Raw genomic sequence first — 18,246 nt, forward strand, 5'->3', positions numbered from 1 at the left:
TTATTTGTATTGCAGTTAGCAGAGTACCTTCAACTGCCCTTTTCTAGATTCTAATGTCAGCAGAGATGTGAGAGAGAAATGCACTGAATAGTATAAGTAAAGAGTTCCGTTGAACGAAAATGTGTTTTTTCATTTGAACCTTTCCTGTGTGGCTTGTGAATAGGACTGCATCTCAGACCTTGGGCAAGTGTATGAGTGGAGACCATTAATTAGTTCCTGTGTCTGATTTTGGGTGAGCACTTGTATGTCTCAGTCTATTTCAGGTATTACTGGAATGGGGTGGTACCATCTAATGCGCAGGCAATTGTCATGTTTTCATCAATTATTTACAGTAGTCTAGAATACCACTTTGCAGCGTTATTTGGGTAAATGTTTAGTAAATTACTCTTACTTGACACCAGTTTACTATCTTTGTTTTATTCTAAAGCTTACCTTTGTAAATGGTTTTTGTATAAACTGTTTAAGGAATTGAGGCGTTCAATTTTTCTGAATGTTATGATTTGCACTACTCACTCATCTTTGCCCCCTAGTGCTTGCTTTTTATATGTGATGAATTGAACAAATGCATTGTCAGACTTCATGTGTTGGAGCACACTGCCCTTCTTTCTTCCAAATGGACCTGCTGTAGTGTGGTCTTACAGAAACACTTGAAATGTCTCAAAAAAAAAAAAAGAAATTCCTTTTAGAGACTTTTTGAAGACCATTTGTGGAGTCTTTTAACAAGTTACTATCTAGATAGTGTAGAATAGAAATAGAGAATAGTCTTTCCCTAACATTAAAAAAAGAAAGAATGAAAATCACAAATGGGGTTCCAGAACTGTTTGGATCCCTAATAATAATAATAATAACGAGGAAAAACGAGTGGAACCTGCGAGTGGTATGACATTGAAAGTGAACTCAGTACAAACCAAGATGGGAAAAACAACAAATCTTTTTTACAGAGCGACTACAGTGTGAAACTGCGGCCCATGTTAGACCAGGATGCTCTTCAAGCTGGCAGCATTATGAAATGGTATATCATGATAAATATTGATATTGATCAATATGGGGGAAAATATTGTGGTCATATTTTTGCCATATGGCCCAGCTCTATGGTAGTCTCCTTATGCACATGGTGGCTTCTGTATTAGCTGGTATCAGTAACATTACCTGGTATCATTAAGTATTACATTTGGAATTTCTACAGTGAATAAAAGAAACTGGGGGATGTAACTGATGTTTACAACATAACATTATTTACTCAAAGTGTCATCCATATGCCAAACTATTAATTTTATCATATATAATAATAATATAGATCATTGAATAATATGTTTGTGTGTACTGTTTTGGATGTGTGTGTGTGTGTGTGTGTGTGTGTGTGTGTGTGTGTGTGTGTGTGTGTGTGTGTGTGTGTGTGTGTGTGTGCGCGCGTACGTGCAGAAAAATACCTAATTTGATTCTATGACAAACCATGGTCCAAAACAACAGGTTCCTAAGCGCTAGGAGTGGCGCTAATGTTAGCATGTTGCTCCCTGCATGCATTTAGTACTGGTTCTAGTTGACTCTTTTGTGTCATTACCTGACTCACAGGTTCTCTTTGTGCCCTTTTGGAGTCAGGCCAACACCGTTATTTAGTGTTTACATTACTTAACAGGGAACAGATGAGTGGGAACAGATGAATGTCACACAGTGCCCTCTGGGTAATGCAGTTGAATCACCCAGAACCTGATATGGAGAGGGCAAAGAAGAGCTTTTGAGAACTGCTGGTCACAGTATGCCAAAGAGTAAAATGTAGAAGTGCTTGTATCTGTGTATGGCAAGTACCAGCCCACATTGAGCACTGGCTAACAATGTTTTATTTATATAAACCAAGCTCAAACTTACAATTCACAAAATGATAATAGCAACAAATCCAAGCAATCAAAATAAATGGTAATCTTGTTGAAATTATATGTACATTGCTAACAAGGAGTTAGTCAGTGGATTGCCAGCTTCCTGACAGGCAGGAAACAGCAGATGAGGCTGGGGGACTTCACTTCCAGTATACAATCCCAGGGGTGAGTCTTCTCCCCACTACTCTTGTGTGTCTACACCAATGACCACCGAGGACCCAGCTGTTAAATTCCTGAAGTTTACAGATGACATTATGGTTATCGGACTCATCCATGATTTGATGAGTCTGCATATTGGCTGGTGCTGTGGTGTAGTCAGAACAAGTTGGAGATGAACACGCTCAAGACTGTGGATATGATGATGGACTTTAGGAGATATCCCTCAGCACTGCTGTCCCTCACAATATCCAATAGCACTGTGTGAAACATGGAGTCCTTCAAGTTTGTGGGAACTACCAGATGTACTTCCTTGGACAACTAAGGAAGTGTGGTATACCACAGGAGCTTCTGAGTTAGTTATACACCACAGTCATTGAATCTGTCCTGTGCACATCCATTATGGTCTGGTTCAGAGCAGTAACTAAACAGACTATGAACAGACTGAAGTGAACAGTAAGGAGAGCAGAAAAGGTCATTGGTGCTCCCCTGCCGTCTGTGCAGGACTAGTACTCCCCAAGCACCAGGAAACGGACAGGGAAAGTCATTACAGATCCCTCACACGCTGGACATAACCTTTTTCAACACCTTCCCTCCAGCAAGTGCCACAAGAACCCTATATACAAACTGTATAAACTACCAGGCACAGGAGCAGTTTCTTTCTTCATACCATCATCCATTCGAATAGTACCATCTGCTATATCTGCTATGTCATAGCTACTCTTGTTTTCTATGATGGCCACAACACACTGCTTCACATCCATAATAATGTATTGTGTAATGCTCTTAATCACAACTTCACTCCCATACTCCCATATATTGTCTGAGAGTTACCAACAGCCAGAACCAAATTCCTTGTGTGTGTCACCATACTTGGCCAAATAAATCTGATTCTGGTCAGATACCTAGCTAAGAAGAACAAGGTAGCACACTGCCCTACGATTTTGTGAGATCTGTATTAGCCAGTTTTGCAGTTCTCACGTGCTTAGCCAACCCAACTGTGAACTACTAACATAACATCCAGGAAACCAAATGTTGAATCTGAAAAACATGCACCTACATGATACCCCCTGCAGCACTGGGTTAGTGTAGTGTCTGGACTACAACTTCCAGCAAACTGCAATGCTGCTGCAGATGAACCTTTTTAAAAATCCGCTAATTTACATGCAGATTGCCCACCTTAAAGTTTCAAGGGCCATAAAAGTCCCAAAGAAAGAACATCAAAGCCCTGCCATACATTTGGGCTTCAGTGCTATATCATGCCACTAGGAGGCAGTGTGCTACAACATCAGTACCACCACCATCTCTTTGGCAGCAAAATAAATAAAAAACCCTCTCGTTTACTACAATCACATCAAAATGTTTGGTGAGATCAATGTTAATGTAGATCAGAATGTTTGGTGAGATCTCAGAGTTGATGCTTGCAGAACCTGTGGCTTGTTTTCTTCTGTTTTTTTCAAGCCCAGGCCTTTTGCTAGTGTCTCATTAAGTTATTTACAAGCAGTTATTTGGTCTCAGATTTTAGAACTGCCCATGGGGAAGTTGGTGTTTATCTCCAATATAGCAAATAATGATATGTGATTGTGACTTACAGTGAACATATATTGATGTTTATATGTCAGAAGCCAGTAACAGCCCATGGCAGTATTATTAACTGGTGCTTTCTGATTTTGGTCATGTAGTACTGTGGATATTAGTAATGTGTACATGCTGTCTTCAGAATTAAATCTGAGCACTTGAGGGCCCTTCTTAGGAGGTTGACATGGCAACAGCAGGGCAAGCAGGCTAATGACAAGGATCAAGCAGCGGTCCTTAATCGTAATTCTCACTTATTCGACTTCTGAACTGGCTAATTACACTATTACAAAAGCTTGCATTTATGTTAGCTGAAGATGACTGACCTAGCAGCTTATGAACATAAGGGAAGGTTGTGTTGTAATGTACACAGATGTGTATACTATTTGAAAATGCTATAAAATTTTAATCTGATTTGGACATTTGAAACCTAACCCTCTTCTTCAGAGTGCCCTCAGGACACTTCTCTGTGGTCAGAGAGAGTTCTCGTGTCTGCACTGCATTTAAGAGTTCATGAGCTGCTTTATAGCTACAGTTGCTGATAACGTTATATGGATACTAATGTGAAAAGGACACAGTAATGCTGAAGTTTAGACTAAGGCCATTTGGAGATTAGTCTTGAGCGAGATTACGTCTTCCTCATGATTGCCTCATAACCAAATAAGGGGAGCCTGCCCAAAAGCTAGTGTAAAAGCTAGCTCCCTGAAATCCCTCCTCTGGCTTGTTCTCTCTGTGTGTCTGCAATTGGCATGTCTTCACTCCTAGAGCAGGAATGCAGAAACACTACACAATTGTTCCCCATGCTGGGCTTAGTTGGGGTCGTCGCCTACATGTTGATGCTCAACCACAGTAAGTAGACATTTAACACTTTTGACACTCAAGAGGGCTGTGTTTTTCTTACCATGGTGATGCATTAGTGGTTTTATTTCTTTCCTCTGCTTATTGATGATCAGGCAGTTTTGCAGAGGTAATTTTATAAAATTCTCTAACTTCCCTACAGCTTAGTGTTTGCATCTCCTTTTGGGGTGGACATTTGTAACATATTTTTTTGCTTGACTTTACAGGCTTAACAGACCGAAGGGTCTTGTACATTTGTAGCAGTAACAGACTAAAACATACTAAAAGTTTTCATACTAAAAGGCCATATCTTGCAAAAAGAAGACTCCTAATCATGTTAAAGACTGGCATTTCTGTTTTGCTCTACTTTATTAACTGTGTTGTTTCCTGTTGTAAAAAAAAAACAAAACTGCACAGCACAATTTTGCAGCCTACTATAGTACCGATAAACGTCTCACCGTTCTTCAGCTTCTCAATGGGCTTAAGCACAGCCCAAAGGGGTGATTGTTTGTTTAAAGCTTCAGTAACTCTAATAAATCTCCTTTCAGAAAACACTAAACTCACAGTGTGACTGGATGGAATACTGACAAAATGTCAGTAGTGAGAGGTTGTGGGGTGTGGAGTGTACAGCAAGGTTTTTTTGTGCTGGATTATAAATGACAGAAAAAAAATTAAATAAGGGATGAGAAATAGTAAATGTATGCCTTAATGTTTAATCATTGAATTGCCCCTTAATTAAAGTCATGCTGAAAAAAAGGTGAAGGTAAGGTTATAGGGTGACATCATGAGAAAGGGGATGAGATAATGTTGTCCTGCAAAGACCCCCTCTCCTTCTCTCTCTCTCTCTCTCTCTCCCAACCCCCTGTATCTCTCCCCCCCCCCCCCCGATTCTCTCTTTCCTCCCCCACCCCACACACTTGCTCCCACTCTCTCCTCTAATGGGTTCCAGGTTCATCTCATCACTCTTAGCTTTGTACACACAACCTGGGACTCAGAGCCACTGTGACCATCACTCCCACCCTTTTTTAATTCAACTCTGTAGCTTTCTCCAGTACACTTTCTCCACTACTGTAGTCTTCTATTTGTTTTGTTGTCCCGTGGTCTTATTGACTTATTGGAACAGGAACAGAACAAATACAATGTGTGTGTCCACTGCATCTTCCCCTGGTATTACTTCCATATCCAGACTCTCAGACACAGTATGTAATGCAAACACTTACAAACATGCACTTTTGGACTATTGAGTTGGACCCATGTGAAATTCATCATAAGATTGAGCTGCCGTTAGGCCTTGCCTATGCCCACTGTGTGTCTTGCCAAAGCAGTGCTGTTTGTGTCACTGGGACAGAGCCCTCTAGACAACTGTCCCCAGGCTCTGCAGTGGCTGTGCTCAGACTAATTCTCACATGTGACTCTTACACGATTAATAGGCCAGGGGCCTATTTCTGAAGGGACAAGTACTCATCACAATGGGTGCTAGTCGGATTTGCTGAAAATAGTGTTGTTTGTGCTGACAATAAGGAAAATTGAGGTTTGTTGGTAGTTTTTTTCAGTGGTAGATTTTTTAGGTTTCTGTTGGGAACCCTGAGGCAGAAAGAAAGATAACTTATCCCATCAGCAATCATTGTTAAGTGTGGTGTTCACTGAGTAGATTTAGAGTCCCCTAGTGAATCAGTTGAATTGTGGGAACAAACCCCTGTATTGTCAGTTACATTTGCTGGTTGGCCTTTGCTCACACTGACAATAGTATAGCATTTTTTTAGGTTTTGGGCCACAATAATGCTAAGAAGCACTGTGGTGGGGGTGGTATCGCTATGAGTTTCAGTGTAGGCAGTGGAGTTTATTGTGAGATAAGGTCAGATGGAGACCGTTCCCAGGATTTCTCTCCCAACAAATGACTTTCCCATTGGTCCAATGGCAATTATGTCAGGTGCATTAAACAAGAAAGTAAAGACTAGTGAGCTAGATGTTTCAATAAACTTTTTGAAAAGGCCTTTGTGCATTTCATGAGACTCATCATGAATTTTCCAGTTTTACTGGTGCGAAGAATATGAATTGTTTGTAAGTGTATGGAATTGCCATAAAATGAATAAAGCTGTGAATGAATTTGAGCCATCTGTTTGAGTTGAATAGTAAGACACTATAGGCCATCTCTTTGAGTTTGGCATCTTCCAGCTCTCTGTTAGTGGTCAGTTTCTGACCACAAGACTCCCGATGCCTGAATGTTTTTTAATAAATCACCCAAACCATCAGTACAATAATAATAATTATTTAAGTAGGTCTATTGTACTATACTTGGGAAATGTTATTTGACTTTTATGTTTCTTCCACTAGATTTAAACCAAATAGTTTTTTTTCTTAATCACATTTTCCAATAAACCTTCAGTACAGTTACCTAGCTAATCTATCAGTGATGTGACATTTTGTTGATAGTGGGATGTCTGTCTGAGCATACCCAAGAAATCTGGACAAATTGCAGACTGAAAGCCAGTAGAAATACATGAAAACGCAGATTCCTTCACTGCTCATTTTATTTCCTACTTGCTCACTCATCAAAAATTATGTTGAAAATGCGTTTTTAATGCATTTCTCCATGTCCTTATTTAAGCTGTGACTGAGTCTTAGGAAGTGCAATATCTTGTTTGTTTGCCTCCTAGTTGGTAAATAAATCTCATATTTCAAAAGTTTCCTTTTAACATGAGTTGAACAGACTGCTTGCTAATTGGGTAAATTAAATTAGCACAGAATATTTAGTCAATTTGGTAAAAGCCAAATCCCAACTAGTCAGGGTTGAGTGGTTGGATTGACTATGTAAAGTCTTCATATTGGTACAAGAGTTTGGATGTCTTTTCTGCTTTGATGAAAGATCTGTACGTTGAAGTTTGGACTTTCTTAGGTTTTTGAGGTTCCTGGAAGTATTCTTGGTCAAACTTCACAGCATACCATAAAAAGCAGCGCTTTACAGAATTACAAGGCACATAAAACATTTCTTTGAGGAAGAAGTATTTACAGAGGCCTGAGCAAGATCTAATTAATTCAGTGTATATATACGGTCCGAAGATGTGTGACATTCCCCCCTTATAACATGGTGATTTCGTACTTCAGGGTTGAATGCATATGAAAGGACTCTGTGTGAAGCTAAATGGCATTAAGTTATTAATTCATTACCCAAGGTCCTTACCCGTAGCCAGAATGAAAAAGTTGAATGAGGTCTGTACTGTAGACTCCGCCTGCCTAATTTGCGAAGGCCTAGTTGATGACACAACTTTTTAAAAGCCTTTGTATTTTTCACTTGTTTCATTGTTTTTATCATAATGCCCATAATGCCTTTTGAACAATTAATTAATTAAGCCTACCTGCATTTTGTTTACACTTCATTCATTTGCTGTTATTACATCCCTCTGTAAACCGTTATTACTTTTCCATAAACACTTTTGATTCAATTTAACTAGTTGATTTATTTTAAGTTTTACTTTAGTTTTTGTGTCAGTTAATGTATTAATCCTACCTGATGCCTATTGCAGTTTACTTTCCAAGTGAATTATTTTTAGATTTGTTCTGGTTTAGCAGCTAGGTATAACAGACCACACTGCACAAGCTCAAGCTACTAGTTGCTCTCAGCTCAGTTGAACCAAATTTGTAACTGCTTATTGGGTAGTTTTGGATGTAGGCTACACTCCGCAATAACTGTGCTAATGTTGCTAATTCTACAATAAATGTAATAATTGAAGGACTGGTTGGGGGGGGGGCTATGAGGGTTCCATGATTATTCAGGGGATTTTAGTGAAACTTTTGTGTTTCTGGCAACTCTGAGGGCAGCTTCAACAATAGCTATGGAGCATATTACAGTGCTTAATATCACAGCCCTGTTTTTATAGTCCACAGGAAGAGGTTCCTAGGACTGTACCTCATCAAATAATGTCAAAACAATGTTTGAATTATCAGATTTGTTATCGGCAGTGACATTTAGGCCCTGATTTACCCCCCCCCCCCCCCCCCCCCCCAAAAAAAAGAATAAAAATGTGTCTGTGTTTGTAGCTTGAGCCTCGAGCAGCGGATTAACAATGGAGTCAATGCAGTTAACAGTGAAATGCAGTCATTATGAATACATCACGAGTCCTTACATGAACGAGTTTAGATTTTGAATTAGGAACATTGGGTGACATTAGAGCCATTTACTGATTATTGTCTTTTAAGACTACTTTTGAATGAGGATTCCTTAATGAGCTGATTTCTGGTCCTGATTTGGCTTTTGCCAACTGTAACCCTATACCACTTGTGCTTGGGCTGTTTCCCCTCCAAACCCCAACCCGGTCTCCTCAGAGGAGCCTGTTTCTGACAGCTGCTTTCTGTTTGTGTTGTGTGACCCTGAGATGCTCCAAGTGCTAGAGGGTCTGTGAGGTCATCCTTGTGTCAGCCACCAGGGCAGTGATGAGCCTGTGAGCTAAAAGACTAGTGGTGTTAGTGGCAGCTGTGTGAGAGAGGAGCGCTTATAATCCCCAGCTCGTGTGCTTTAACAGGCAAGAGGCTTTTAACAGTGGGTTATCTTGCTGACTCATAGCTGAGGCACGGTGTGGTTTACTTTAAATGAAATGATTAGATGAAAGCCATGCGGGCATTATCTGCTTTTAGACGTGTGGCTCTGATCTCTCCCTTCATTTCCCTGCCTGGTTTTTAAATAGAGGCAGCATGGAACCCAAGAAGACACTCCAATTAATGTGCAAATTTCAGGGAATTGTTATGCAAACTCAACATTCGATCTACCCCATTGGTGTGTTGCATAATGCTTGTATTTTATGCGTTTATGTCCAAGATATAAGTCCTTTTATAAAAGTACTCCTCCCTGATATTGATCATATACTCTCTGAGGTCATGGTAAATGAACACAGTAGTCAATATTGTCTTGTGAGTTTGTAGTTTTGTGCATGCGTGTGTGTGTGTGCCAAATCCCTGTCCCAAAGCACAGAGGCAGGGTCAAAGGCCAGTGTTTCATAAAAGTAATCTGTAAATAAATGATAAAATACAAAGGCAGGTACTGTTTCTCTCATTAAAGTTTCTTGGGTTAACCGCTAAGTTACTGTTTCATTAAAAATTTAGTGAGCTGGAATGTGGAGTCAAACCAGCAAAAAAAAAAAAAAGTCATTATCCAATTACTGATTGCACTATAAATCTGATATAGTGCTCCCTAAAGCTTAAAACAAGTATCTAATGTCTGTCATTTGTAATTAGTTAGATACCACAACCTCTGTAATATGTTAGATATCTTCTACCCAGTGTTCCAGTCTCCTTGTTCACCATGCAGTTCTAGATGCTTTTCACACACCTGTTAGCTGTGGTCAGTGTTTAGTTGCGACATTGAGCTGGTCAAAGCTGAGAGCATTTATTTCAGTGAAAGGCCCTTGCTTCACCTTGCACACACATGGCTGCTATCAGATAGAGAGCTCCAGTATGCTACTTGCATTCAGATCAAAGATTTGGATAGTCTGCCCATAATTTTTTTGTTAAAGTGTCCATAAGATAAATGTAAAGTATACTTTATATATAAAAAATTCTAAAAAGTCATTGGTTGAGAAGATAACAAAAATGTTTTTGGAAAGAACTTGGGATTTATGTACAGTCAGTTTGTGTTAGTTGTCCTGCTTATTTGATTCTATGTGTTCCTGACTAACATGGCTTGCTCTACTCTATCAGATTGAACAATGTTTGCTTGGCTCCTTTTCAGTCTTGATCTGAGTGGCTTCCTCTAATCAGTCTCTTGCAGCCAGACTTCAAACACTTAAATGTACTGTACCTGTCCTGTATTCCGGCCTTGCATGATCCTCTGCAGCTCTGTGCCACAGTGTTTGTACATTGTGTTTAATGATGTTAGTGTCTGTTTATTAATCTGGCTCTGCTCTGCATCCACAGCATTTTTCTTTCAGTTTTAAATGGGCTGGAACTCATCTGTCAGCGAGGGCTGGCGTTCAGTCAGGGGCTGGCGTTCAGTCAGGGGCTGGCGTTCAGTCAGGGGCTGGTGTTCAGTCAGGGTCTGGTGTTCAGTCAGGGGCTGGCGATCACCCAAGGCTAGTGTTTAGAAGTGATCGGTTTCAGAAATGGAGCTTTGTGCCAGAGCGGATGCAGGATAGCAATTTTATAAGCAGGCGGTCAGTGGGGTCAGGCTGGAGGCAGCTGTTGAACGTGCAGGAGGAGTGATTCTAATCTCTGAGGGCCAATTTAAGATCTGACAACAGCAAGCAGAGTTTTTATCTGGAGCAGAGCAGGAAACCCATCCCATTAAAACGAGTCCTAATGAAAAGACATGGGCAGCACAGGGCTGCACTTTCTGCACACACAGTTTGGGTTTATCAGATTTGAAGGGAACATTTAGGTTTGAAACACATATCAGTCTCACAGAGGACCATGTGTCAAGAGTACGGCTTGGCACAAAAGTAAATTCCAAGGAAAATCGATTCTTTCCACAGTGTGCCCACACAAGACTTGGACCTTATACTTTATACTTATAAACATTTTTAAATTAATTTCATTTGAACAAATGCAGCATAAATATTTTCATTCATCCTTTTTTAAATGAGTGCAGTATAAATATCATTTTTCCTTCTTTTTTCCTTTTTATTTTCATTTTCTTTTTCTTTTTTAGTTGGTTAAGTAACATTGGTTAGTTAACTAAACAATTGTGTCTCTCCAATCACCATTTCCTGGAATAAAAATAAAATAAAAAACATTAACTAATTGAATTGCTAAGCACTGTTGAGAATCTTTCATCCTGGTTGCTGTGGCAATAAGCAGCTTAATTTCAGGTGATCCATGGACAGAAGCCACTGCACGCAGCCTGTCTAATTGGAGACATGGCTGCCTGTTCAGCTGAGCATTTTTCAGGAGATGCTGTCCATCTCTTTATCCCCTTTATCTCAGAAGTGCTTTATTTACACCAGTGATGTGCAGTTTCACAGTGATTTAAGGGTGTGTGGAGGGGGGTTGCTTTTTGCTTTAACCAAGGGCCACACAGCAATAACGTGCTCAAAGCACTCTACCTGATGTACTAAGAATGCTGCAGTCCCAGGAAATGAATGACTAACAAGAGTATCACAAGTAAATTGGGAGTTTTAAGGTCACAGGGAACATGGGGCAAGATATTATTTATGCATATGAAACCAAACTTGAAAGGTATATTAAACCTACAGGAAATTTTGAATCAAATAAAACCGAGTATATATAACAAATATAATTTTAAAAATGCTGAATCTGATCAGAAGACTGATTGGGTATAGTCCTAATACATCTATAGGTTTTGTATCTATATGTATGCTAAAACTTGTTGGACATGTTTGAGTGTACCCCTGATATTGTATGCTGCCATGTATATCATTGCAGTCCTTCAACTGAAAAACCCTCTCACAGGGTCACAGTGTACATCTTTCAGACTGCTTTCTGAAAGCCCAGAAGTCATTGTCTTGGTCCAGGTACTGGATCCACTTAACCAGTCCAAAGTGCCTTAATGCAGAGCATTGTGGAGAGAGCACTGTTTCTGAAGGTGGGTCAGCAGCTTATATGGAAGGGCTTAGGTGGCAAGCAGTAACAACTTTTCCTGGAAGCGGATGGCAGAAATGGTGTCCTGCATCAGTAACGGTGAAATAAGGGCTGCTCCCTGCAGAGCGCGGAGCTGCAATGAAAGACGCAGAGAGCTGATGTGGGACTCTGCCTTCTCTCTGGTTGTTGTGAGGATCACAAGAGCTGTGTCATGACTTTGACTAGTGAGAATGAATCTGTTCTGTTGATTTCACCTTTGAAGGAGAGCAGCAATATATATACACTCTAAGAATGGAAATCCATTTGATTAGCTGAGGTTTATTTGCTTCATATGTATCTGTTCTGACAGACTTTTTTTTTTAACAGAATTGCAAATCGAAATGTGGATATATTACATTGACACTGAACCTTTAGCCCTGTGCATTCTTGCAGGATCTACGAGGCTTTCAACTCCAGGCAAACAATACTTTTTATTCTCAGAACTACAATACACCCTCCTGCCAGTTCTGCTTAACTCCCGTCTCCCTCTCTGTCCCCATGAACAGGTCCAACAGGCTTTCCCTGCCCTGAGCGCTGAGGTCCATCTCCTGCACCCCTCCAGGAAGCTGCTGGCCCGCTCTGTGGCATGGCCTGCCACCTGCCCGCTGCAGACTAAGTACCGGGCGTGCTGTTCCAGGACCAGTGTTGCAGCCTACCTGAGCGGAGTCCTGCTGGAGGTCCCGCCCACCCTCAGGGCCCGCGTCAGCCAGCCCCCCGCCGGCTCCCCCTGCAGACTTGTGCTGAAAGGTAAGACTGGTTTATGTACTGGGCTGGTTTGGATTCTATGAGTTGTATAAGGATCCTGACCTGAAGTGTGATGCAGTGTGGCACTAATCAGAGAACTTTCATTTTCATTTTGACTCCCTGTGCAGAGACTGGTGTTGCTTTCCATGATCTTGTACGTAAAAATCTGGATTATTGGCAATGGCCAAGGATGGAACCAAATTATCTGTATTTCCTTCCTTGTCTGTATTTCCCATTTTGAGCCCCCCGCCCCATCAGCCAGCCAGGAAATTTAAACACAGCCCAAACTTCAAACGTCTTGGCACTCAGCTTTGATTTCCCACAAAAAAAACAAAACAAAAAGGGTGAAAGTATTTGTCCTCTCTTAACTGGATTCTGTGTACATTCGTTTATTGGCGGTCCCCCCCCCCCCCCTTATGCAGCCTTCATCCCCCTGTTGTAAACTGATCCTGCGTATCTGACCTAACAGGCTGTCCTCTGGCGTGCTGCCAGGTGACATGGCGTCTCTATTCGAAGCTGGACTGGGTGAGTCAGTGACCCTGGTATCCCTAGCCTCCCAATGTTAATTACAGGGTTTTTTTTGTTTTGTTTTGTTTTTTTTTGCTCATGAGCTGCGGGAAACGCTTTCCTTCCTGTGCCAAAGCATGGGCTCGCCTGCCCCTTTAATGGTCATTGGCTGCATTCTTTCAGCTTTTTTGCAGAAGAGTGAGCTGTAATGATGGGCTCTGAATTACGTGGCACTAAAACACGTCTCATTTGGCCTCAGCTCGATTAGCTTTGCCCAGCCGGGAATACGGGTGGTCATGGTCAGTTTACATATTTCCCCTTGTGCGATTTGTCATATTTGCTGTGTAAGATTCTGAACTAAGACTGACAGGACAGTGATGGATTCTTCATTTTTGAGCTCACACACATATGACCTTACACACATGGCTATTTCCTAAAGCAGATTAGGCATGGTCCTGTTTTATGTGAACTGTCCCTATAACTGACCATAAACATACTGTAGCCTTCACCATCACCTTAGAAAGGTGTTTAAATCCTGCAAGGTGTTGAAATCCTGCACTTAAACTTTGCAGGTTTCAGCTTTTGGTGAGTACATTGAGAGGCCTCCGTTAATACCGCCTCTTATCTCCTTTCTTGACTGTCTTCATTCTTTGAGTGTGTAGATGTACTGCCCATTTGAGTAATGTAAAAACTTTAAAAAAAAATTTCGGGAGCAGTTCAAGGAGCAAACAAGTTCACTTGTAAGAGTTGCTATGAGCACAACTCATATCTGTCTGGATTTGAACTGTAGTCTGGTTCCTGGAGGATTGCGTCCTAATCCATGCCTCATGCTCATTCAGAAAGTAAAATAATGAGGTCATGTGCTACTGGTGATTAGAACATGAACGTAACACTATGCGTTTCTCAGCATTGTGAAACCAGTGTGCACTGGGACTCAAGCTTGTGTAATTGTGTAAAAGAGAACCTTTAGGCCCAGGATTAGGAAGTGTGGCTCTAAGACGCATCTGCGGTGTGTGTATACTTCAAGTCTATGCATAACCTTTTGTGCTTTGTTTTTGCTGGTCCGTTGGTGTTGGGAACCAAATGGCATGGCCCATAGCACCAAAGCATTCTTCTGTTTCAGTCAGACTCATCACAAAAGTATTCTTTTAACTCTTTCTCACAAGAGGCTTTTTCACAAACTTCTTATGGTTTTGCTTAAAATACTCATATCAACAGATGTATAATCTGGACAGTGAGTGTTCTGTCAGGTTGATTATGAACAGGACAGTTTCATCCTCTCTGTAATTCATACATCTGAAATTCTGAGCTTGTCAGATTTCCCTGTCATTTTGTTTTGACTTCTGACACATGCATAAGAGACATGCCAACAACCAGCTGTAGCGGTGACCAGAGGGGGACGGAAATAGCGAAGGTCAGTTTGTGCCAGGCTGGCCTGTTAGTATGTTCTGAATGTGAGGCTGCTTTGCTGTGCAGCACGCTGAATGAATTCACTGTCAGACGTGACGGATCAGGTGCTGTTCATGCAGCGGCACACCCAGACATCACAGACAGTGCGGCCTGTATTTCTGATAAGGTAGATTGTTGTGGCTTGGAAACAGGCATGTCGTGGCAAACAGTAAAAATCATGTTTTGCTATGTAATTGACTTTACTAAGTGTTTAGTTTTGTTGTTTAGTGTAGTGTTTAGGGTTTTTTTGGTTTGTTTGTTTGCATTTGGCTAAGGCATAAAGTATTGAAAGAGCCATAAAGCTTTTTACTGATAATTGTATCAACTGGCATGGTTCGAAACATGAATTTCCTATAAGATCAGGACACGTGGGAAATCTGCTTTTTTTTTTTTTACACTTTTCTCAGTACTTGATTAGGGTTAGCCTGAACACTTGGACCCAGTACATGATATCTAGGCTCACACTCATCCTCAGGTACTTATAAACACAATTATTGTTGTTTGACTGCCAAAGTCCTTCAGGTATGCATGGAGTACGTTAGCTGTAACATAGCAATTTACATGCTATGTGGTGCCTGTTTGGATGCTTGGCTTCCTGTTCTTGCTCTCTGCGCTCTCTCTCATCTAGGGGTAAGCTGACCTGCTGGAGAAACGCGGCCAAGAAAGGGTGTGAATGGGGTGTGTGTGTGTGTGTGTGTGTGTGTGTGTGTGTGTGTGTGGAGAAGGAGAGACAGAGACTGACAGGAAGGGGGGTGGAGTGGTCAATCTGTGTGTCTGTGAGTGTGTGAGAGAGAGGGAGGGGGGAGAGACAGACAGAGGCAAAGTGAGCTATCTGAGCTATCTATCGAGTCAACTCGCAGGCACTGAAAATCAGGGCAGCTGTGCTCAGGCTGCACTTTAAATGTGGTTAAGCGAATCGCGCTGGTGCAGCGGCAAACAGGGAGCCAGTGTCCGGACAGCCACCAGCATGAAGCACTCACACCCAGCTGATTACAAGCTGATCAGTAAGTCCACCACTTTGTTTTTCCATAGCGGAGAGACAGGAGGCTTGTTAGACTGGTGTAGGCTAGAAGTGGGTTCAACCTCCTCGCTGTGTGAAGATGTCCTAGTGTTGCCTATGTGGTGACTGAGATTTGACTCCCAACTGGGTCTTCTGGCTCATAGTGGGTTAAAAAGTCTGGCCTAAGAATTTTTTTTTTTTTATGTCAAGAACCCAGGATTTATGAATTAGAATGTCTTTGGTGATTTTATGTTTGATGTACGTCAAGATTGACTATCCTGTGATTGGACAATGATGCTGCTGATTTGAAATGCATTTGCAGTTCACTGCTGTGTAACATGCATAAATGAACTAGTGAGTAACCTGAGAAGAGTAGGAAGCAATCTCTGTTAGGCCAAGAGTTCCTCTTACACCGTGCTGAAGGCAGGGCTTAAAATGCTTTTCATGCATGTGATGGAGATTTTGTTTGAAGGTGCTGCTGACATTTCTTTGGGCAGACAGAGCCATAGAGAAGACCCTGGTTTCCATTGGCAACCATTTTATATACAGCCACTTGTTATGTTTTGTATTCGTGAGTGGTAAATGCAGCCAAGGTTGGTCCTGATTTGATTGCAGTCTTTGACACTTTACTTATGTCACCTGTTAAGATAATGCTCAATAAAGGATGCACTCTTGTTTTGGCCAAAATAAGATTTTCTGGCCGTTCAAATGTAAAAATCCAATATATCCATATTCCAGTTGACATCATAACAACATAACATTCATCTTAACAGTCTAGTCTGTACGTGGTTCATCTGGACGTCATAACTGTCCAGTCTGTATGTGATTCATCTGGACGTCTTGACTGCAAGTCAAACATTGAGAAGAGGGTTTGGAACCAAACCTGTGGTCATTAATGTTTTGGAGAAAAAACTACTAATTTTATATTGCAATAATGTTTGTTTGTTTGTTTGTTTGTTTTATTGTATTAGATTTTTATTTGTGTTTCATATTAGTTTTACAATCCAGTTACTACTCTCAGCTCAGATAGATAGCTTTACACATACATTTACAGCGTTTAGCTGGTCTTGTCCAGAGTGATGCACAATTGTGCTGTGATGTCCCCTTGGACCAAATCCAATTTCATGGATGTCTTAGGACTTTTGCACAGTACTGTATGTACTGGAAAGGCAGAAAGTGCACTTGTTATTAGCTAATTTAGGTTTTATTAAGATTTTAACAAATAATAAATAATGTCAAATAATTAAACCATTTGGGGATTTCCAGAGCAGTCTTAGAATATAAATACATTTTTAATCTTGCCATATTGTTGTTAATTTTTAGAATTTAGAACTGACTACTTTCCTAAAAAATCTTTGAAACAAAAAAATTTAAACAAATTGGTGTGAAGTTTTTGATTTATGCCCATCTCAACTTCAGGTTGATCCTGTAGTGCACCTGATTGAGGTGGAGGTCTTAACCACAGCTAGGTCATGGTTTTCCAGGGAGCACACATGCTGTCATACTAATACATATGTAGGACATGCTGGATAAACGCTTCTTCCAAATGCTTTAAATATACTGTGCACTCCTGTGTGTGTGTGTGTGTGTGTGTGTGTGTGTGTGTGTTCCCAAAAACAAGACTTCGGCTGAAATGACTGGGTGAAGTAGCTCTGTGACCTTCCCATTGGCTGTGCTCCAGCCGCCCCTCCCCCACTCTCAGGCAGCACATACATAAAGATCAGGCAGCCAGGATGCTCTAGCGCTTAATGAAGTACATTTGTTTCCAGCCCATTTGGTTCACATCAAGTGTTTCCATGCAAGGCTGTTGTGGGGTACACAGCAGCTAAATGTGATGCCTAATAAAACCCTGGAGTTGCTGGGGGGTTTCACCATTTAAATGCTGGCCTTCTAAGAATACTTGCATTTGCTTTGACCATGCCTTTTATCATGCTGCAGTTTCAGAGAGGCTCAGTTACTGTCCTGGTAAGGGCTTCTTTTGATCTCTTACACCTGATTCATTTCCTGATGGTCATGAATCCAGTCCCTCAGAGCTGCGAAAATGACAAATTGCTCCCCAGACTAGAGATGGACAATCCTCTGGCAACATGTGAACCCTTCTTCAATAAACACACTGTGACTCAGCGCTGAAAGGCCTGTGCACGTGTTTTCTATTCTCGCGTGGCCTGTGAGTCACTACACCCCACTGCGCCTGCCATTCTGCGCCAGAGCGCATGCTAGCGGGTGCACAAATCAAGTGAGCTTTGCGTGTCTTTTCCGGCAGTCACCACGGCGCCACAAAGAGGAGGAACATAGCCAGTTGATGCTGACCAGGCACTGCATGCCGACTGTTTTTTATTTAATTTTTCTTACTCTTTCTTTCTTCATCTTCCATGGCTGACTGAACCAGCAGAGCAGCTCTCGGATCACACGGGGATCCTGAGGAGATGAAGGAGCGAAGATGCTAGTGAGGGTTTAGTGATGGATAACCATGTAGAGGGACCAATGTGAAAGTTCTATCATAGGTACTGATTGGAGGATATTGCTGGTGCAAATAAC

At 41.3% G+C, this 18,246-nt stretch overlaps 1 protein-coding gene across 9 annotated transcripts in view; it reads left to right on the plus strand.

Moving 5' to 3' along the window:
• Positions 1–18,246, plus strand: part of plce1 (phospholipase C, epsilon 1) — a 52,788-nt gene that overhangs the window by 9,515 nt on the left and 25,027 nt on the right. For all 9 annotated transcript variants that reach the window (XM_027021889.2, XM_027021888.2, XM_027021892.2 and 6 more), the window contains one exon: positions 12,515–12,755. In XM_027021889.2, the coding sequence (XP_026877690.2) occupies positions 12,515–12,755 (241 nt within the window). The remainder of the gene's footprint in view (positions 1–12,514; positions 12,756–18,246) is intronic.

This window comes from Electrophorus electricus, chromosome 14 (assembly GCF_013358815.1).
Source record: "Electrophorus electricus isolate fEleEle1 chromosome 14, fEleEle1.pri, whole genome shotgun sequence".
NCBI classification, from domain to species: Eukaryota; Metazoa; Chordata; class Actinopteri; order Gymnotiformes; family Gymnotidae; genus Electrophorus; species Electrophorus electricus.